The sequence below is a fragment of the Rhea pennata genome, chromosome 4, assembly GCF_028389875.1.
Source record: "Rhea pennata isolate bPtePen1 chromosome 4, bPtePen1.pri, whole genome shotgun sequence".
Lineage (NCBI taxonomy): Eukaryota > Metazoa > Chordata > Aves > Rheiformes > Rheidae > Rhea > Rhea pennata.
In genome coordinates, this window is record NC_084666.1 from 9,767,301 (window position 1) to 9,791,057 (window position 23,757).

The following is a 23,757-nucleotide window of genomic DNA, read 5'->3' on the forward strand; positions in this document are numbered from 1 at the left end:
AGCTGAAGAGAGACACTGCTGAAAATATTACCTAGAAGGCAGTCTCCTCAAGCACCCTCTCTACTAGAGCGGTACTTTTAAAATTATTGTTAACTTAGAGCATAAAAGAATCGGGACAACAACAATAGTGGTTTTTTTTTCTTTTTTTTTTTTTCCCTGTGAAGAACTATGTAAAACTGCAAAAATATGCAAACAAGATTTTCTAGAATCAGCCACGGGTTTCGTGCTTGCTCAGGTGGTATGAACGCTCGGCAGCGGGTTCTCCTCGGAACACAAACCCCTGCATTAGCTGAGGTAGTTACCTGCAGCCTGGCTGGCTCTACAGTCCCCATGCGCAACGGGCCTTTACCTACCACGCTGCAGCAGAGCCTGATGCTCCCGGCAGCAGCCTTCAGGAACCGGGCATCAGCAACAGCCCCCTTTAAAATTGGCCTTATGCCATGCTGGTGCACGGCTAACCACCGCTGCTGATCAGAAGGGTCCGAAATAGCAGACAGGAGGCCTGGAGGTCTCCACCGTTGCTTACATCCCTTCATAGACAGACTTTGCCTTCTCCTTTATAGATGAGCTCAACCAGACCCCTAGCAGATGGCTGCCACTTGCAGAAAGAAGCTGAGCAGAAAATGACAAACTTGATCCACTTGGTGAAACATGAGGGTGAAACATGAAGGAAAAATCTGCACCTAGGCTTTGGACTTCAGAGCCCTCATGTTTAATAAAAACAATGAGTTCATGAAACACTAATTGCCTGATTTGCTTTCTGCATCTGTAGCACACGCAGTTAGTTTGTGTTCAGAGAGACTGCTTATTTCATTAAAACCTTATCTTCACACTTTCAGATTTGCTGTAACAAGTCTTCTCCCCTTTATCCTTTTGGCTGAATACTTTGCTATTTTTTTTGGTTTAATACTGAAGAAAATAGTCAAATAAAAATTTCGTCTTTGTAATATGTAATACTTACTAGTAGGTATCAAACCCTGGGACCCTTCCTTTCTTCTCTCCAAACTAAAGGAATATTGCAGCAGGGCACAAAACGAACGTTCGAAAGGATCCGGTGCCAGGAACTTGAGGGGGAAGATCGGGAAGGAACAGAGATGAAAGCTCCAGGGATGGGGTAATATCGCTTCAAATCTTTCACCGGCTGTAAGGCACCCAAGGAGGCTGCAGCATTAGCTCGGTGCCTATCTAGGCGTAACGAGGCACAGTTAGATGCCCAATTTCCACAGCAGAAACAGGCAGGGGAAGGGGTTGGAAGAGGGGAAGGAGAAATAGCCGGAGGACCCTCCGAAGTGCCGAAAGGGATGACCACAGAGGAGAGCCCTTCCAGTACAAGCACAATAAGTAAAGCATAATTCAATTAAATGTTATTATCGGAAAATGAGAATTCACTGCAAGCCTCTGACTCGGCAGCGTAAATCTTCACGGCCACAAAGCGAGCTGCTCGGGCAGCCGGAGCGCGGCGGCGGCGGCGGGTAACCCGAGGATGCGGATCTGGCATCTTTGACTTTGAACAAACCGGCAGCGAGTTCAACCGGGGACGAGATGCTGAGAGCGCCGGCGTTTTCCTCCGGCTCCCGGGAACGGTCACGACGTGGCTGCGTTTGGACCCGCCTCACAGTCCGGTCTCCCACGTCAGCCGCTTCTCCGGCCCAGCTCCATGCCCCGGCGGCGCAGGCACCACCGCCCGCGCCCGCGGAGCTCTTCTCCCTCCCTCCCCAGGCCCGATAACAGCAGCCTCGGGCCACTTCCCTTGCCCATCACTTCCGTCCCGTTGCTCCTCACACAGAGCTGCCGGGCGACCTATTTTAAGTATTTTTGAGCCTTCTTGGTTAGGAAGGCAGAGAGCTGTTTTACTGAAGCTCCTTTCGCTGCAGAGGGAGCCCTGATACCGAGCCTCGCTTTGCAGACCTGGAGGGAGTAGGAAGCTCTGTATGATTAGCACAGCTCCAGAGAGAATTGTTTTATAAATTGTTGTAAGCTTTTTCTGAAAACAGCCTTGACTCAGAGGGAACCTCTCTTGCAGGCAAGCCCAGCACCAGCTGAATTATTGCCACCTTTGGCAACGCTCTTATCTTTCTATCCCATCTTGGCTCCCTTGCAGCAGCCCCCCAAAGGAATGGAGAAACCAATGGGGAATTTGGAGAAAACAACAAATTCCTTTTTACCCTACTTTCGACAAATCCTCAAGCACTGTGAATTTTATTTAAAAAAATCCCTTTAGGACAAATTTCTACTGTTCATTTACATGTAAACACTTTAAGGGAGCAGTATTTGCCTATAAATATTCCGTATGCCAATTCAAATGCAATCTTAAAATTGTGCAAAAAATTCCCACACAATTTTCCTACTATTGCACCATACAGAAGTTGAAACTCTAAGGTCACAGGGCTACAATATTTTTTTTTCTTTAGTGGAATGGCCTCCTGAAGATATACATTAAATCCTCTAGAAAAAAATCTCTGAAAACCTACAACAACTGCATCAGTTACATCTCATACAGCGAGCATAACAAATCAGTATTGGGCATATATACTTTATACGAGTAACTGTTGAGGTAGATCCAAGGATCAGTATTTCCATGGCAGATTTGCATTACTCAGAATAAATTATTCTGATTTGATTACAGGCAGACCAAATGTGTGTGAAGTGGCCATTGACACAAGATCTTTGGGGAAGGGAGAGTTTAAGCCGGGGCAGGGGTAACACAAAACATGTTAAATCTTAAATGACAGGTTAGTACTCAGGCCTTGATTTGCCACTCCTCTGTGTAAGGGTGACTTCCATTTTCTAACTTAAACTCATTTCTTTCATGTTATTTGCAAACTGGGCAAAGCAAGACAGAATTAAGGCCGTTTCTTTGACAGGATGTCAGCTGTCACTGTGTGTAAACAGACCAGAAATGAAAGAGCAACCCAGCACATGGAAGTAGAAAGTCCTGACATTTTAATTATCTGAAGAGATTACAAGATGAAAGTCTTCCTTGAGGCAAATGTATATTAGTATTGATATAGTCATTGTGCTTTTCAGTAAGAGAAATAGGAGTCTGTATTTACATAAGAAACTATAGTGTTTGAGATCTTTAAATATCATATTTATGGAAATGATTCTGAATTACAGCATTTACAAAATAAAAACAAGCTTGAATAAATATTCAGTCCATTAAATAAGATTCTTTTTTCACAGAAGCAACTTTTTGTGCATATTTATTTCACAATTGAAGTTTGTTGTATTCTTTTTACCTATAAAAGAAGCATTATATTTGTTGTTTTTCTAAAAATAAAACTGCAATAGTCATTGCAATGTGAAGCCTGAGATTAAAGCCTGAATAAGTATCATTGCTTGCACCACATTACCCACCTCCCACCGAACACCCACCCCATGCCTTTTCAAGTTCTGGTGAATCTGACAGTCCAGCTCAAGGACTCCATGAGAAAAATTTTGGAAAAATGATAATAAAAATATAAATAAGGTGAGGATAACATTTTATAGCTGAAATACTCTACAAACAGCATCATAAGGCTTGTGCAATACACATAAACTAAGTGAAGCTGTTTCATCTGATTCAAAATGACAGTAGTGCCAACAAACTCTTATATCCTTATATGGCTCATTAACACTGAATATAAAACCACATGACAAAGGAATGTCCACAAAAACAAACAAACAAACAAACAAAAAAAAAAAACCCAACAACACTGGCCAGATTTGCTTTATCATTTTGAATGACAATCTTTGAGTATGATACTGCAAACAACTTCCTCATCCTTTTTTTGTATTTATCGTCTTGAAACATGCTGTGTAACACTGCAAGTCAGGAAAGGGGATACAGCAAAGAGCTCTTGATCTCATTTCCTCTGTAACCACAGCACACAGCATCTTACTTTTAATGTGGCTAACTCAAAGCATGTCCAAACATTTTTGAAACCTCAGTGCTCATGGAGCTCTTACTGCAAATATTTTGTGCAAGATCATAGCATGAATTCATGTGAATCTTATTTCTTTCCTCTCCAAGTGGAAATAAAAATTAATTCCTAGTGTTTCAAATAAATACAAATGTTTCTGAGGTGTTAGCATGAGTGAAGTAACAGTATGCAATATTTTACAGTTACTTTGCCAAAGGTGGACAACAAGAACCCTTACCTGGTTGACCATTCTGTAGGACCTTTGAATATATTATAACATTACATACTTATCTTTTTAAAATCATTTAACAAAAACTCAGTGTGGGATAAATTGTCTGTCACATTTACTGAATTTTGCTGCTAAACTCTTTCAAAAATATGTACTTTAACAGTAAATCATTCACTTGGAATCATTTCCACTGAAGTGTTTTGTTACGTTTTAGTTGTCGATATAGAGATCAAAGCTCTGTATTATATTTCTATTAACAGGATTTAGCATAAGTGATGCAGGCTATAAATAATTTCAAAATCCCCAAATATGGAATTATAAGTTAGAAAGTTGAATTTTTAGAAGACAACTTAGAGTTATTGCTCAGCTCAGTAAATGAAAGGCAACAGAAACATACTGCTTCAGGACCTTCCATTCTTCCTATGCAACTCAAACAAAAATTGCCTTCATAAATACTGAATACGGTTTTGAAATATTTTTGCTTTAATTAATCCTAGCCTAGGTAGCAAAAACCCAGTAACGGGAAAGCTAAACCGCAACTGGAGGGAGAGAGCTGACATCCACAGCCATGCTAGAATTGTAGTGAGCGCAGAAGTGTCCTAGCTTTGGAATTGATTTGCTGTGATGAACTAGTTAACCAGCTACTCTGTTCTTAGCACGTAAGATAAGCAGCAATGCTTGTTCAGTTCTCTAAACCCTATTTCTTTCCACGCAGTGCATTTGTTCGGCATATGGCATCGTAACATTAATGTTATAAATTTATGGAAGACAGTACTGTAGCTTTACAGCTACAGACGCTTCATAATTCCCTTTAGCAGCGTAATAAAATGCAATAAAAACTGTCTGTACAAAATTTATAATAATGGATGTCAAAGCCTACATGCCCTCACAGGGTCCCTCTTTCAAGTTAATTCTTGGCTTAGGTCAAATATATTAGTCCGTGCAAGACTCCAGTAGACACATCACTAGTTTAATATGTCAGATACCAGCTCTGTCACTATAGAAAGGAGTGACATGGAACATGTAACAGTGAGTGCAAACACGGACAGGCTTCATCTGACCATAACGAGGTAATGGAGCAGAGTGAGAGGAACAGCGGGAGCAGAAGATCTGAAAAACAAGAGGAAGATTTCACTTTAATTCCTTTAAAGAACTTGATGGGACAAAACTGATTTTGAGAAAAGGGAGAGATTGTATGCACCGTGCTCACCAATTTCAAGAAAAGAGAGAGTGTATGCACTGCGTTCACCAAGTACTGGGAACACCACCTTTTGCATCATGTCAGCTAATAGTCCTCTGCAGGCAATCCACAGTCCAATGACAAACTATTCTGACCGCTCTTAGCAAGCACTAACATTAGCCAATGCAGACCAGTTTCTCTGTATAGGTCAAGAGAAAAGATGGCTCATCCAGAGAAAACAAGCCATGCTGACCTTAGAGAAAGTCTAGGGCAACATCTGTGAATATCCCCACAGTTCTTACTCACACGAGTCTACTATTAAAGTCAAAAAACCAATTTCTCTATCCTCATGATTTTTGACCAGCAAGTAAGAAAGCAAGCGAAATGGGACTGCAGATTTCTGGTTATCCAAGGCACACAACTACTTTATTCTCCCTTGCTCCCTCCTCCTCCTCAACAAACTTGCAAAACAGCAGCCCTATACATTGCAGTTTTCCTGTAAAGGCTTATAAAGAAAGCAAAAGGCCACTGAACAAGGCCACTGATCCCCCTCACAGCACAGGCTATGCACAGCACTGACTTTGAAGTTCATTAAAGCTTACAGACGTAGTCTAGAGTGACTCTCGATTTAGGGTGCTGATTCTAAGACCTCAGTAGGGAGCTCTGATTTTTTAGAAGGCAAATGTCTACTACTGTATGAAATTCAAGACCCTCCCCTTCCTTTCTAAATGTAAGCTGAACAGTTGACAATGAAGACATACAAAAACATTTGTCACTTTTGAGAATCCTGGTGAAGAGCATGCATTTCGCTGTGCAGCTGAGTTCCTGTGGTGTGTGTGAATTTATGGTTCTCTTTGGCTGACATTTTGTCACACGTTTAATAGAGTCGTTACCTTGCCACAGCTCCTACAGTGGTGTTTCCTGCGAATGACTGTGAAAGGAGCCTTGCACGCGGTGCAGTAGCTACAGACTTCATCTGGAACCCAGTCAGGAGGATCTGTCAGAAACACAGCAACAAAAGGGAACATAGTTCAAAAAGGAATAAAAACAAACATGTGATTACAAGATCCTCAAGGGAGTAGTGAGAATAAAATAAGAGCAGCAGCTTTCATCTAAGTGTCTCAAGGTGCTTTGTAAACAAGAAACTAGGTAAGTTTAAGAACAAGTAAGTGGAATCACTCCCCATTTCACTAAGAGGCAGCTACCTTTGATGCAGAGCGCAGCAGGTGTTTAAACTGAAACAGCGCGTGGCAGTTTTTGGACTTGAAATGAGAAATATCCTCTGCAAGTGAAAGTAGCAAGGAAAAGTAGAGAGGCAAAATGAAATATAAAGATAAGATAAGCAGATCTGGAACACAAGTGTTTTTGACAAGCCAATCAACCACCAAAACAAGCTGAGTGCTGACGCCACTTCTAACCTGTTCAGTCTGTTACAGAAAGGCTGACTGCTTTTCCTTCAATTAGGCAAGCAATCCTACAGATAATAAACTCAGGACCTCATATTTCTCTTTGCTAACTATTAGTGCTCTTACTGGAAGTCTGCTTTATCAGCAATTAAAGCAAAAATGCAAAATCAAGTGCACAAAAACTAGCAGAGAAAGAACTCTACCATTATCCTTGACAGTATGTTTTAATAGGTTGTTTTTCCTGTGAGCTCTACAACCTTTCCTAAAAGCAAAGCAATGAAATGATTTGTTTTCTACAAATCAAGATGTATTAGGCTTACTGCTTCTCTTGAACCGCTTCTACTAGTGACAGGCCCACACGACCTCAGAGAGTCTAAAATTATGAGCGTAGAAATGATGCAGTTGATTGCTTAACCGAGTTAATAAAAATCTAAACCAAGGGCAAGCCAACTTCTATCCAGAAGCAACCTATGGACACAAGGGAACATGAACTGCTAGATATATTTATCCCAGGTCCCAATGTGCAGCTTCTCTCCAGGTATTATTTACAGTATGTAACATGTGACTGCTGATTCATATACCTGAGAAGCAAAACACCTGCCTCAAGAAGCGTACTCTCCAGCAGAAAAATATACGGTGCACTTGATACAGAGACCAAGTGCACAGCAGCTACAGGCAAAAAGAATGAACAATTACTGAAGATAATTAGATGAAAAATCCACATAATTTCCACTGCATTCTTCTGTTAAACATAGCTGTGACCAGTTTTCATGTATTTGTCATACTGCAACATTTATCAGCTTGAAAACAAAAAGGATATACAATTCAATGCAGAAGTTCAAAAAGGAGGTAAGTAAAATAGAAAATGGACAAGAATTTCAATTCTTGATACAGCTTTATGAGTTGTATCCTCTGATACAACTGGGAATTAAACTAGGAAAGAAATGAATCTTTCATTTAATGAATGAGCTGTTTTCTGATAAAGTCACAGCAATAGGGAGAACAACCAAACCAAGTCTGTGTGCAGAGAAATGACCAACGAGGTGGAAAAAAGGGAGACTGCACAGGGCAACCCTTCACCTCAACCCCGGGAACAGCAGAGTTAAAAAGTTAGAACTGAACTGCTACAAAATCCTCCTTAAAAGACATTTTTCCCTGTCATAGTAGGACGATGCAGGACTACTAGCTTAAGTCTAAGCATTAATAGCAATGAAAGCCAGAAACTTTCCTCTTCATTCTTTTCTCTTCCTTCTTTCTGCAACCTCCCTAGGTACTACATGTAATTTCTTTGGTGTAATTTACTCCTAATATCAGTTTGTGATGTGGATTTTGAAAACTTCATATCACTTTTGCAAGAATCTCTGATGTGAAATCACAGCAAGCCTGGTGACCTTGGAGGATCTCCATGTTCTCCATCCAGGAGGCCCCTTCGGATGTCACATGTATTCCATGGAAAATAACCAAGCCAACAAAGATATTTCTGTTTAAAACTTGCCATTAGACTACACAGCTTTGATTCTGTTTACAGGGATTTAATCTGCCCCTCAATTCTCACTGATTTTGAGGACAGCAAAATTAAGTTCTGCAAGCTCTGTGCTATCAGGTCTCCCTACCATATGAACCCAGATCTGGTAGAAGCAGTTTGGTAAGTTGCCTACTTTGCTACCTACGATATACCAACTGGCTGAACACAGTAACCTTCATTTTAGCGTAGCTATTAATTTTGACGCTTTGAGAACAGCCACAAAACACAGCCCCTTTTTGTAAACTCTATCAGGAATTGAAACTTCTGGAGAAGCTAGTACCAAAACCGAGTATCTTTCTTGAGATTCATGATTAGTGCAGATGCATTATAAGCTAAAGTAATTCTACTACAGAGAATATGGAGTTCATCAGCAGAAAGAAGCTTTCTTATCAGCAGGTGTTTGCCATTTGGATTTTGTTTGTTTGTTTTTCTGTCATTGCCCTTGATGAGCAGTGTGGAAAAAGTGTGCGGTGGGTGGGTGGGTGTGGAGGAGTTGGCCTTGTATAGGCTTGTCTCCAACGCTAAATTAAAAGAAAAAAGGGTAAAAATATGTATGTCAGAGATAGCAAAAGTATTTTGATAAACAGAGAACTTACACACCCACAATAACCATGTAGCCCATAGTCTATGGTTACAGATTTACTTTACTGCAAGATAAATTCATTTGCAATCTTTGTTTTAATGATGGCATAATAAAAAAAAAATCATATCTCACTGGTACTTAATGTATAAAAACAGTATATGCTTCTACACAGACTGTTTTCCCAAATTAGAGGAATTCTCTTTTACCTCTGTTAATATCGTGTCAGCTCATTCATCACTCCTTAACATTAGTGCATCAGTAGAGTGAGCTAAAGGGTACATTTTCTCCCAGACAGTGACTCAACAACAGCAAGGCAGGTCAACAGGACCTGCACTGTGCCGTATTGCTTCTGGGTTTTAGTGCCCTCCTGACATCCAATTTCCTAGCATCAAGATCAGCTGCACTGCAGCACACCCTCAAATAGTAACACTTAGTTATGTAACAGCTTTTAACATCACAAATGCTGTGCAAACACTAACTGCTTTAATCGTCATCACCCATCTACAGTTGGTAAGTCGGTCTATTTGTGTGGGGGTGGGGAGAAATCAGAAGAGAAATGCCTTGTCCAAAACTACACACTAATGCAGTGGGGAAATAAGATTCAGAATACAAAACGTTGGGGCCTTTAGCCCCATGCTTTTAACTCCACTTACGACAGAAAAAAAATCCTTACGCTGACTACAAAAACAGAAGCTTTATTTTGAGATTATGCACTTGCTTAGAAATGCAGGGTTAAATGCAATCCTGGGTTAGAGCAGAAGTGCTCAGCATCTTGCACGAAAGATGAAGCTCTGAGTGACTCAAGCCTCCCTCACACCATGCAGGTACCAACAGCAACGGACTCGACACCTTCAGTTCCATTCCTAGACCCCTTCACAAGCCCCATCTCACTCAACCACAGGAGCAGCCCTTCCAACTTGCATATATTAATGACTGAGTCATCAGGGTTTTTATAGAACAGGTTTTGGAAGTGTTCTCTGAAGAGCAGTCTCATGAGAGTATAAAGCTTCAGTACGATGATGAGTGTAGTGAATTATATAAATTAAACTCCTAGCTTTATCCTGAAGGCATGCTGGAAGCAGGGCAGTAGCACTGCACTAGTACGCTTTTTATGTTATGGTCCTTCTGCTGGCTATACTGCTCCATTAGTTCTGCATGCAGCAGCAAATTGAAATATCCTAAAGCACTGTCTCTCTGTGCTCCAGGGATTTGCACACAGAGTGGAGAGAAAATCTTGTTTGTGGGCTAACTGGCCCATTGCTTTATCATGCAATAAGGGCTAAAAGAAATCTGTTAGAAAGCAGATGAAGACCACAGCAGAAACATCAAAGGGAGGAGGAAGGGAGGGAATTAACAAGACAGAAAGACTACAGAGATAAATTTGAGAAGGTAAAAACATTAGAAGCATGTACAGGGAAAAGGCAGGAAAAAGAAGAGAAACAAGCATTTAGCTGAGTAAGAAACGTAAGCCTAGAGAAAGGAAGATTTTTTTTAAAGGCTCAAGATAAAGTCAAGTATTGTGAAGACCAAAGATGACAGATTAAAAAAAGAAAAAGAAAAAAAGGATTGTTAAATTTTAACTATTCAAAAATCTTGCCTCATAATCTTGCTCATAAATCATGAAATTCTATCGCCTTTGAGCTGAGCTGTGCTGTAGCTTTTAGAGTTCACCTTTCTTTGTCTCTGCAAGCCCTTTAGCTAAAGTAGTTTCATTCTGCTCTATGAAAACTTAAAATTGTCACAAAAGCCCAGGAAGCTGGAGCTTTAAGAAAAAATCCTAATCACAACAAAAATGATACAAGTTGGAAACATTGTCCAAAAGCACATATGAAACTCATTTTGTTTAAATATGTGCAATAGATCTGCTGCAGTCCTATCTAATCTGACAAAAGCAAGGGTAACATCTCTGTGTCACAGAACACAGGGAGAAGAGAGTCTGAGTTGCTGAGCCAGGACCTGGATCCATCTGTGTTGATTCTAACAACACTACAAGACAACGCCAGTATAGTCTTTAATTAGAACAGTTCCTACTGGGTGGCGTGAGGGGCTGGACATTTGGCAGTAGCCACTCTGAAGGCAGAAAGACGAGAATCGAAAACTGAACCCTTTCTCAGATGAGAGGACACTGTACAAATCCAATCTCTTTGACACCTTTGAGTCACAGAGCTCTGAAGTAACACCGAACCCTTCTCCAGGAAGGGTAAGTTTGGTGGTGTTGAGACACATGAGACTGGGGGCTGAGGAAAAAACCCATAAAGTCATTAGAGCTCTAAAAGAAGGCCTAATTTAGCAAATCTATAGCCTGGAAGAAAACAAACTGGAAAGCAAGAACATCATGACAGCCTGTAGAACACCACCTGCTAAACACAAAACTTGTGACAGTGTTTGCATTATGGCCAGGCAATTCAGAGAAAGAAACCTTTCTGAATCTTCCACTTTTACCAAATACTATTTCTGCACAGCTCAAACTGTATGCTTTCTGGATCAATGTATATTAGATTTTAGAGCACTTCATGTATAACCCTAATTGTACTGTTACTAAACTAACCTGAAGAGGGCTGTTCCTACAGCAGTGTGTTGAACTTAGACTGCTGCAGCCGTCAAAGTGCATTATGCTCACAGCTGCAAAAAAGGTCAGATCAGCTTGCTATAACTCTTTTGATGGAAGCAGAAATTGTGAAGCATAGTAAATTCTTACAGTTTAAAGTACAGAAAGCAGAGAACTAAGATGACATGGCTTTACCCTTCACTTCAACTGCCATTGTAAAATGAACCTTTTTGTCCCTTCTGACATACAATTTTCTGCATGTCATTCTGGGCAACCTCTAAATTTTACCCGAGATTCCTAGAAGAATATTGCGCTAACGCAATCTCAGTGAAGAACTGTAGTCAGTGCTGATTACCGCTGGTTTGAAATTTATTGCGAAAATGTTTTTTGCTTCAACAATATTATACAATGAAAATTTGGGGGCAAGAGAGAAAGCAGAGGCAGAGACTTACTAACTTCTAGGACAGCTTTGTCAAAGCTTTCTTAGGACAGAATTTCTGCACAAATCTAGAATGGTCTCACCACAGCACACAGCTTTGGTAGACTGGTTCAAACCTCTGCTCTGATTCAACATGATCTTGAATGACGATGCCCTTCTCTGCAGGTACATAACCAGCAACTCTCTCTTTCAATGAAGTAATTGTTTACAAAAAACAAAACAACTCTGATAGAAAAGACTATCTTCCACTAGGATGAAGTTCAAATCTTTACTCTAAATCAGATGGACCTGAGAATTTGACCCTGTATCTTCCATATAGCAATTTTTCCTTGTAGTAGTCATCAACAATTATCAAACAATTTTCCTTCAGGTTTCTCCATGAACTATTTTTTAAATTATTTTTTCTGTTTTTAAACATCTCAAGTTCTTTTCAGACCACAAAATAAAAATACATTCTGAAGCCCCCAAATCTGAGATTTACAAATTATTTATTCTAATAACACACACATGGATTGCAAATATTTCTCTCCTGACACCTTTTTGACCTAGGTTTTAAATCCCAGAAACATTTGATATATGTATTTTTAGGACAAAGAAAAATTTAAACTTAATCAAAATACCTAAGTCACTGTGAAGCCAAAAAAATCTTGTGCTTTACAAGTACCTATGGGCTTGTTTTCCCTCCTCCTGCAGTAAAGTCTCAAGTTTCATATTGGTCAGTTCAGATAGAGGGAGATAGTCTTTTAAAAGGTAAGAGACTCTGTGCAAGTTCTTTAACCTTAAATAAGAACAAATTACTGAAATACTACCTAAAAACAGTACATTTGGAAATCTAGTAGTTTTACATGCAAGACTGAATATGTTCAGTTTATTATAAAACACTGGCTCATTTTGGAAAACTCAGTACTAAATTCTCCTCTTACACAATGCACGCAGAGCTGCTGAATAAGGAAAAAAGTTACACAGACAGAATATGTTTGGCCACTGAACTGTGCAACAATTTAACTTCTTTCATTTAAAAAGTGTTGCTGGTCATCATTATAAATAACAGAGAGCCATAGGTGTGTAAATAACAAAAGAAAAATTGAAACATTCGGATGGGGTTGACAGCTAATTCTAGGCTCACAGTGATTAGATTCTGCACACAGAGGAGCATGGGAGGGTTTCCTTGACCTTGCAACTCCATATGGCAAAAAGAACAAGAGCTTGAGCCTTGGGATCATAAATTACTGAATTGTGTTAGCGTCGCTGGTTAGAGAGCAGCAAGGAGTTGTGCCTTGCAAAAGCGGGTGGGCTGGAACGTTATGAGATGGAAAGGGATCAAGGAGTAAAAACATGCTGCTACACAGTAAACAGATGCTAACGCCATTTGGCGCAAACAGTTATTTGTACCGGCAGTCATGGCAAATCCTTCATGGTTGGAGTTACAACTGCATGGCAGTGAGGAGGGCAGTTCCATACGAACGCTAGAGGGAAAGGGAGGGGAAATGAATGTATGGCTACAGAAAGAGCTGAGATGCTACAGTGATTACACTTTTATGGAGCACAAACAGCTTCATAACACATTATTCTTTTCCTGAAAATTTTTCCAGTTTTTAAATCCCTTGTGTGTTCTTAGACCAGAAGCATAACTCACCTTCTCTTAGTCTGCCTGTAACTGCATGACATTGACACATTGGAAATACTCAACCTCCCTGAATCCCAATAGATGAATCTTCCTGAGCGATAAATCACCCCAAAACCCTAGTATGGTCAAAACTCAGATTAGCCAAGCAAAGATAACTATTAAAATCATCAGGCTCACCAGGACTATCCTAATGTTTGCAAATGTGGTGACCAGGGACTTAGACTTGATCAGAATTACAGATTAATAAAGAAATGAATAAATAAAAATCTTTGTAGAAACAAAAATTTAAAAGTTACTATATGTATATGGGAAACTGCAGGCACATACAAAGCAAGATTTTTGTAGGGATTGGAAACAATATCCCATGCACATAAATGGCTTAAGACTTCAGACTTCTGCTTCCCCAATATATTTTCTAAGATGCTGTAACACATACTGCAGTCTAGGAACGATGCAGCTCTGTCCCAGCAGGGTTACATTCCCACTGCATTAACTGAGGAGTAATTTTCTAAAAATTTTCAGATGTGAAGGTTTGCTTTAACCTGTGTGTAACCCTCTCTGCCCACTCCCAGTCACATAAAAACCTCCTGTTCTGCTTATTACCCAACAACAGTTTGCCTCAACCTGAGCTTGGGAACTGCCCGATAACTTTCTCCCCTCGTGCTCGTGGGTGCGCTGGCTGGTAGCTCACCCCCCACGCAGGGAGAAAGGCAGGACCACAAGAGAGGAGGAGACACCAGCCCTTTCTGCTGTTGCTGCAATGCACAGCAAGCACCATGTGTGCTCTCATCTATCAGCAAAGAGCTCAAGCTGCCTTTTTTCTGAGCTACTGTACTACCGTTTGCTTTCAGTTCATATACAGAACTTTGTCACTACTGGCCCTCATCATAATAAAATTTTGTGCTCTGGTCATATATTTAAAACTCATTTTAGGGAGTGTTGTATAAATTCACCTTATATTCTAGGAAAATATAAATATATTTACTTTACATATTCTCTAAACACAAATAAACTACTTTATATATTCTCTGAAGTATAAACACATTTGCTTCCTAGAAAAAAAAATCCTAGAACATTAGAAAATCACAGCTATATACATATATATATATATATAGAGAGAGAGAGAGAGAGAGAGAGATGTGTGTGTGTATATATATATATATATATATGTATGTATATTTTTTTTTCTGTGGGCTCATCTGTATTTTTGAAAATGTTTCTTGTTTTGGAATGCCAGTTAATCTGTAGTTTATTGTATTTCAACATTCAGAAGGTCACAGGTTTTAACTCTTATACCCTTGCCAATGTCAGTTGGCTCATAATAAACATTCATATTTGTTTTATGACCAAGACCAGCTGGTGGATTTAATACAGGGTAAGAATGTGAAATCTGCAAAAACAAGTGATTCATCTTCATAATCTGTATAGAGGCTGGAATCTTCAGCTGAATCTTAAAACTATTCAATTATTTGTTTGGCTTTCTGAACTTACTTTTTTATTAGCATTAATTGGATGCAATCTTAAATATTTGGTAATTTGGGTAAGAGGGATTTATTTGATAATTGGAAATAGCTTTCCCAGCAGATAGCTTACTGGACTTTTTCAATTCGATACATGCTTGTGTTCCGCCATGATGGCAGAACAGAGGACCTACTGATGTGCTCATTTGCTTTAAACTTTCTTTTTCTGTTAAAATCACTAAGAGTGACCCTGAAGTGTTGAAATGATGTACAAGAAAGGATACACTTAGTTTCAGTGTGGTGCTGTCAACAGACTTTGTTTTGAATCATTTACAGTGACAACTGCAGTGCATTCCTGTTGGTGGCCTGCGGTCCGTTTTTGGCCTGGGGGACAAATCCACCAGGCTCACTGCAAGAGGCACGGAACAAGCGTTCCATCAGCAAAGGTTGCCCCAACGACCAGACAGCTTCATCCGCACCCAAACATCATCCAGCACAAAGTCGGCAGCTGCGGCTTCCACACCCTCTGCACAACGTTAGGACACAGACTGACGCCAAGTGTTTTTGCCAAAGTCACAGTGACCTGCAGAAATGAGGCAGTTAGGGAGGTCTAGGGGGCAAACACACATAGCTGCTGAGGTTAGAACATGTTGTAATGCCACACACTGGATGCTTTTGGAGTAACAAAACCATGTATCCATTAGCTACCACTGCATGCCTCAGTCAAAGAGAAGTCTGTACAGCTTTGCCAACAGTGACAATCTGTGACCTCTGCCAGAATGGGTAAGGGTCAGGAGTGTACTGGAGGAGAGGACATTGAAGAGCTGCTTCTACAGTGTAGGCAAATTTAACAAACCAAGCCACTAGAACGCTCCTTTCTGCAGACCTTTTAGAAGTTTCATGCTTGTAAGGCAGAGTTCATCCAGGTGAATTTTACCTCCATGCTCTCCACCACACCTCATCTTTTTGTGACATTTGCCTCATCTCAAAAGAAAATCTCTGCCTATCAGGAAATCTGAAAGCTAAGTAACAGAGCAGACCGAAGGAGGTGCAGTTAAAGCCAGTGGGGTTGTATGGATTTATTCAGAGGAAGGATTTATAGCACTGCTATTTCCAACAGAACCCAGATAAGACTTCCAGAAAATGTCTACAAAGAGATTAATTCAGACATGCCCAAGCCATCCCAGTGAGCAAGTATGGGTATCAACAGCAGAATATCTGCAAGAGCATGGACTAACTGGCCCTGCCCAGAGGATACGTTAGCATGAGGAACACTGTGCCGTGGCAGCCATGCTGATTCTGGTATCCAGGCAGAACATCACCCAAGTACCAGGACTGTTTGTTCTTGTTATTTCAATAAATAATGTTCCAGTCCAGGGGCTGCACTTCTCCAAACACAAAACTTCCTGGTACCCATAGGAAACTCTACGAAAGGCTGAGGAACTCTAAGAGCCAAACAACATTTCATGGAAGTGAAGCAACTCTGCTGTAACAAAATGCACATCCACTGTGAGAAGGTTAGTTAGCATCCTGCAATTAAGAATAACTTGCTTTCGAGCTCTGTAAGTCAAATTCATTGTCAGCACCGTCATCGATTCAAAACAAAAGAATATAAATGTAAATAGTAGAGAATGAATAATCTCTTGCATTCTGTTCAACTATAGCCTATACATGGTACATATTTTACTAAAAAATTGTTTTATGTGAAACAGTTCTTCACTGCATCTTCTGTCACATTCTGTGTTATGGCACCATAGAAAAGTCAATTAAAATTATTACAGAGCAATTCTTCATCTGCTTCAAAATCACCTTTCAGAAAAGAGAAAAGATATTATTTCTACAGTGCATTATATATGAATTAGCCCTGTTGTTCTAAAATAGATTTATTTGAAATCCTTTAGCCTGCTTTACCTTCAAATGAAGGGATAGCCACAAACTACAGGTTCTATGCAAACATAATATAACTTAGGTAGCACTACTCTAAAACCTAATCTTTAAGAGGTGTTTTTTTTTGTTTTTTTTTTTTTTTTTTAACTATAACCTCTGATCTTACTACAAATGACAAACTAACATTTCTTGTTTGTTGGCCTCCCTTCCACATTCAAGTTGAGATTTAAGTTGCTTATCACTCAGATCTCAGTCATACTGGGTTCAAACCTCTGACTGGAAGAACAGTGGTGCATGTGATTAGACCCTGCACATGCCCAAACAAGGAGACACAACAGTGGAACAAGGTTTTAAAGCACAGTGAAGTTACCATGCAGCTGAATTTCAGGGAAGTTCGGATACAGTTTCATAGTTTATGGTTGTTTTGTATTTGTCACCTAACCACAGGAGTATTATCTACCCAATAACTGGGCTCCTGAGGTGCTGAAACCATCACCTTGTCTTGAAGATTAGATCAAAGCTGACTGTTTTCTTGTCTGCTATATCCCATAGACCTACTTTCTCTTTTCTTACTCTTCGACTGTAAGGTCTCTGATGCCTTTTTATTCACTGTTTATACAGTAACTACCACACTAGAGCTATAGTCCATGACTGTAAGCTAAACACTACTGCAGCTCCATTAAATGAACAAATAAACAAGAAAACCCCAACACAACTCTGAGCTTTCAGTGTTCAAATACTGATCTAAACTTTGAGACTTAAATATGCTCTTTCTTCACTCTTATTGTACATTGAGATTCAAGTAATATAAGCATTTATGGCACACCCTTAGAACAGTCACCTACAACTATTTTTTCTAGTTTATTTACAAGAAAATATGGGCTTGATTGATTGCAAAGAACATGAAAACAGTAACAGCAATATTTTGACCATTCTCCTTGAAGATAGAAGTGCAGAATATATGAAAAGTACATTTTCTGGAGAAAAAACTATCATTTCCATGCACACCTAATGATATAAAAGATCTCTTTAGATTTGGCTAAGACCTTGCTTACAGTTTTGCATCTTACATAGCTGAGACCTGTGATATGTAATGTCACACATTATATTAAAGCTTTTATTACGCAGAACCTTTCTGCACTGATACAAAGGCATTCATATTGGAATGGGCAATTTGCATATGCCAAAGTTTCACGAGGCTGTTAGAAAAAGTTCTAGAAAACATATGCTCAGTACATACCATACTATGAAAACATCTTACACTCGCTTTCTAGAGCCAAACTTTATATGCATTTTCTTTTACTTTAATGACTATTTTTTATACCTCAGTTTTGTCTTATTTTAATTCTCAGAAATAAGAAATACCTTCAAAGTCCCCATCTCTGGCTTTTGCTGCAAGTTCTGAAGATGATATACTTTCTTGACATAAAGCACAGTCTTCCAATGCTGCATTCCTTAAACCCTGATTAACTGCAAAACAAATCAAAAAGTACTTGAATTTTTACTTTCCAGTTTGCACTTAAAATGTTCATGGTCAGATTTCTTTTATTAGATTACAGTAGCATCTGTATGTACCTTCTTATAATTCTTGCCTTTTCTTTGCCTTGACACAAACAGTAATTTAAAAGTATCCTCCTCTATTCTTTTTTTGAAATGACAACAGAAATGAAAGACAATGTTATCACAGGACATCCAGTCCTCTCTTCCAGTAGTTTAGCTGCATCTTGTATTTTATTTCCCAGTTTCTTACTTGGATCCTTCACAAAGAAATATTTATGAGGACAGCCAGAGATTCCCTAGGTGAATCATGCACATCAAATCACATAAATCAAGGAGAAACTTCATTCCATAATCCCATACTTTTGGTTATGCTTACTTCTGCCAACAAATTGTTCCTTTTTTTTTTCTTTGTAATAGTTCACCCATTAGAAATGATTCCAATTAAGTACTGTTGACTACCATATTTTCATATCTTCAAAACATACTTGTTTTGGTAAACTAAACCAAGACAAGTTCCGTTGTGAAATAATACCTGGACAACCCCAAAACCATGAAGTCCAGACTTTGCATATATTATATGATGAACATACTGGCTAGAAACACTGGTCCGTTAGCCACGTGGATATGGAAATTTGCAGAAGCACTCTGAAAGCCTTAACTTTTTCAAAATTTGCTTCAGGACATACTCCTATGTACATATATTTTTACTGACTTCATCTTGTTTACAGTCTACTTCCATGATTTAAGCTTAGGTCAAATGACTGAGCAGTGAAGCCTTGTCAGAAATTTAACAAAATGTTAAGGAAATTCTTGCCAAATAATTCATGGACCCACATGCAGCTACTAGCAGAAATTTATGATAGAAATCCCCTATCCCTCCAAAAAAAATTATTTAGATCTCTTCACCTTTCTTTTGCTTCTCCTTGTCTTCTGTTTCAGGTTTGGTTGCCATAACTTCAAATAAAGTCTTTAAGATACTTCTCAGATCACTAGCATAGTTTGTCTGCAATTGGTCAGCAACACCTAAGAGTTTGAAAAAAAGGATGGAACTATTACTAGACCATTACTATCCCCCAATTATTTAAATTTATGTATTGCAGTTAGTAACTGTCTCGTATTTCTTCTTGAGGAGATTACTTGCTTATGTTAGTGATAAAAATAGCACTTTTAATTAAAACTAAATTACCATAATACCAAATCATGTCCTGGCCTTTATATTACCTGCAATTTGATTTATATGTTTTTCTTGTCCTTCTGGCAGAAAGAGAGAGATTCTGTTCACATCAATACATAACTGCTGGATCAAATTTCATCCCTTTAAGACAGACCACATCACCAAGAAAAATGAAGCACTATAAAACTGAACCTGTTGCATGGCCAAACTCTTCGTCACCATAGATCTAAGATATTGGCATTATTTGATTCTGGAACTTGGTATCACTCAAACAACAGACTTTACTAGACCCGTCTACTTCGGCCCCAAACCACAGTCTTTTGGCTCTGTTATCTGAGTCTGTTTTACTACCCCATATCTTTATGCATGTCAGAGAAAATGGTGAATAAGGTTTACTTTCAGAACAAAAAGACACTCTCATACCTGAGATACAGACAAAAAGCCGGTGAATAAGATCATTGCTGCCATGAAATCTGGATCTGATCTTTTCTCTGGTGGCGATTTTAGCAGCCTGCAACGCAAGCTGAATTTCTTCCTGATCAATGTCATCAGATGAACAAGAACTTGTCATTAAACTGCTAGTGGAGAAAAAAATATAAAGAAATAGTAAGGTAAATCTTCATCTGATTGTTCAGTTTGCTCAGTAAATTGTAAAGGATTTATTACTCAAGAAATACTTTAGAGTAAAATAGAATGAATTGTTGTAAATTCTTGTTGAATTTAATCTACACACAATCAATTGCTATCGAGTTTGATTTTCACTTTGTACAACAGTTACAAAACAACTTTTGAGTAGAAAATCATTTGTCTGTATTTTATTGTATTCCCCTTTACTGTTACAAAGCGTTGTGCCATTTTTCACATTAGCTTCCACTAAAAGCTCAGTCTGGAGACCGTAACTGCAACAAAAATCCAAAAGGGGAATATTGGTCTGAAAATGAGAAGGTCAATTCTGCAGCCAACTTAGAAATTAAAGTAGAAGTTAATTTGAAAAAAGAATTTCTCAATTAAAATAGAGAGTCACTAGAAAGCAGATATTACAGAAAAAGTTGAAAGAAAGGTGATAAAGTCTGCATAGTAGAGCTAGATTACTCCTCTTACATAACGTGATTACTGTCAAATGTCAAACTGTTATAATAGAATGGCTCATTGAAACCAAAGAGATTAAAATGTGTCACCAAATGTCTTCTAGAGACATCTAATCTTCATTTAAAAAGCCATGCAGAGGGTTGTTCACCATTTACATCTCTTCATAAGAGAGAGAAAAAACCCTCTAGGAAGTTTTAGTCAGAATCCTTCTTCAGGTAATCTGGAGTTACCTGAACTACCTCTAAATCAAGGTACATACAAAAAAAAGGGGGGGGCAGGCAGGAGGGAAAACATAGCACTTCTCCCACAAAAAAATATCCTGATTTGGTAGTAGGGCACAGGATGAAATTACACTGAAGTTTTAAGGATTCATTGGTGACTGGAAGGAAACATGCATTTTACTCTATTGTATTCAGAGATAGAGGAATATAAACCAATTTTTCCCCTCAGACAAGAATGAAATTCATCTCACCAACAACTATGAAAGGTAGAATGTTTTACTTCTAACTGCATTTTGGCTGTACAAAAAAAATTATCTTACAGTGATATAAACGTCTGCAGCATATGCTGCTCTTCAAGACAAGTGAAGACCTAATGACTTGAACAAATACAGTTTGTTTACGTAGTCTCATTACAGGAATCTCCTTGCAACTGCTAAACTACGCAAAAATCTAAGTGCAGGGGGGAAAAAAAGCTAGAGGTTCAAGGTTAACTCCCGTCTCTCCAAGACATGGTTGAAGAAATGTTTAGGAGCACTGTGTTGGGCAGAGAGCTGTGAAAACCACCTTTCAAGAACATAAAATATTTAGTCCCTTACAGTTTTGGAGAAAGGAAGGCTTATTCCACCCTCCTGAACAAGTTCTAGCTCTAATATCACTGTTCACCTTCATAGTCTCGTCTTCCTGTGTCCAAGGGGAACGATTTTACCTATGGCTGTTCCAGATCCTTCTGTGCTGGATTTTGTGGTGAGTCACTAAGACCAGTAATGTCCTACCACGAGACTGGCTGGCTTTTTCACACGCAATCCCTAGTACAGAGCACATACGAACTGCTTTGGCACTGTGGGATGCAATACACACATTTGTCACGTGCACTCAGATGCCCAGGGAGCTGCACGTAAAGTACAATACCCAGTCAAGCACGTTCAGGAAAGAGGGCACGTTGTATTCAGGACTGCCGGTGCCCTGCAAAGAGGAAACGTGAACGCTCCAGAACGATTCAAACCTGGATCTAAGAATCACTTCAGAGTTCGAAAGAAACGATTACTCTGCCTTTACCAACAGGACCGAGTCAGATTTAGGCAGAAATGACTGTTAGAGAATGACTAATGACCATCTGTTCTTTACTTTAAAATACATTTTATTCTACAAGAATGTAACTAGAAAATAAATAGTGTAGAGGCAGTGAGAAATACCATAAGGACAGAAACAGAGCAATTAACCATTTCAGGTGAGTAGCTAGCTTTTCCTATAACAGGGTATCCCACACAGCTGTGAGTGCATCTGTGCAAATATTAAAGATTCTCTTGACTTTTAAAGTGACATCATAGAAAATAAAACCGAATTTTGACCTGCAGAGTTCAACTTATTTGATGGCCAAATTATTCTTACAAACAAGCTGGTCTTCTAATTCTGCAGGGAATACCACTTCTGCAGGGAATAACTCACATAATATGGATGAAAATTTTCAGCTGATACTAGACATGTAGGAAGCATTTCACTAACATCAGGAGATTATACTCCAATTCGGAACACTTCAGTGCCAAAATCTGCAGAACTGACTACCACTGCAGAACAAGCACAACCATACTTCAGTCCAAGGTAGTGAGAGAGGTTTCCTCATTTTTTCAGCTTCTTGGTTGAAGAGAGCCCTGCATTACCCAAGGAATTAGGTTGAAAAGAAAATAATAAAGGCAGAGATAAGACAAAAGTAAACATGGAATTCCCCTTGCTAAGTGTTTATCATATAAACAATGCTCATCACGTATTTATTTTTCATACTGTGAAAACATTGCAAAGTTAATATGTCTGAAGGTGAGTATCAAGAAAGAAGACTTTATGTTAAAGGTTGACTCCAAACAGTAAAACTGCTTATACATTATAAAGGAACAAATACTCTCTGGCAGATGCAATAAATCAGCTTTATATCTGAGTTGGCTAGCATTTACTTATTATTTTAAACGACTCTTCATTTATCACGTTGCGAGACTAGCAGTCCTCTTTCAGCATTTTAAATATGTATCTCTAGAAATGATGTTTGGTCTTAAAGCTTGTCTATGAAATTTAATTAGCTATGAACAAGCAAAACACAGTACTGTCACTGTATATAATATCACCTTTCACTTGTGGAACCAACATGCTTTACAGCTTTCCAATTCCAAAGGATTATCTACAGCCAGGTTAAGTAGTAGTATCTATACATAATGGAAAACAAGACTGTGGAACAAAAAGGTTACAACTGACATTTGCAGAAGTTGCCAGGCGTTTCACCTAACCATCTGTGATACCTCAGGCCTCGTGCTGAATGCTGCCGAGTGTTGACACTCATCCAAAAATACCAAGAGCAGTAAAGTCTCAAACTGAGCAACCAAAATCAATGGATTCAAATTTAATCCAAACATAAATGTGCTATATTTGTGCTCACACAGTCAGTGACAGTAGAAATCTTTAACTCACTGATGTTTCCTTCCGAACTTGCCTAGAAGCATTTGTTTCATTAAACTTGAAATCTTCTCTGAATTGAATGCAGAATGCGCAAGATTCTCTCTAATTCTAATCCCCATTAGTCACAAACAAACTCTCAAACTTGCATTAAATACACAATAACAAGCAAACAAATTTAAAAGCTGTATTTGAGCAGATTAAGAAAAGCTTCAATTCAGAAATTTAACTTTTTAATCATAATATTTTATTAAGAGGGTTTTTGCATAGAATATACAAAGAAATCAACCGAATTACTCTGATTTCAAAAGATTCACAAAAACTAAAATGACTGGTTTTAGAAATCTTCAACTAAAAGCAGCAGGTGGTCACTTATAGCAAAGAAGAAAAACCCTTCATAGATCTGCTCTACTCTGGGTTATGTAACAATGTCACCAATTTCAAAAGGAGAGACCATCCTCTATTTTTCTGACTTTAGGTAATGTCTTTAGTTATGACTAATTTTCACGTACAGATCTCAGAAGATCGTTGGTGATACTTTTAAATTA

General features: G+C 38.8%; 1 protein-coding gene across 3 annotated transcripts in view; it reads right to left on the reverse strand.

The window, feature by feature from the left end:
• Positions 1 to 3,180: 3,180 nt before the first annotated feature.
• The window catches only part of ZFYVE28 (zinc finger FYVE-type containing 28), a 153,995-nt gene continuing 133,418 nt past the window's right edge, over positions 3,181 to 23,757 (reverse strand). For 2 of the 3 annotated variants that reach the window (XM_062575259.1, XM_062575260.1), the window contains 5 exons: positions 19,884 to 20,038; positions 19,193 to 19,309; positions 18,152 to 18,256; positions 6,205 to 6,308; positions 3,181 to 5,241 (listed from right to left, as the gene is read on the reverse strand). In XM_062575259.1, the coding sequence (XP_062431243.1) occupies positions 5,110 to 5,241; positions 6,205 to 6,308; positions 18,152 to 18,256; positions 19,193 to 19,309; positions 19,884 to 20,038 (613 nt within the window). In that variant the 3' untranslated portion in view covers positions 3,181 to 5,109. The remainder of the gene's footprint in view (positions 5,242 to 6,204; positions 6,309 to 18,151; positions 18,257 to 19,192; positions 19,310 to 19,883; positions 20,039 to 23,757) is intronic. The other variant, XM_062575258.1, reaches the window with a different exon arrangement.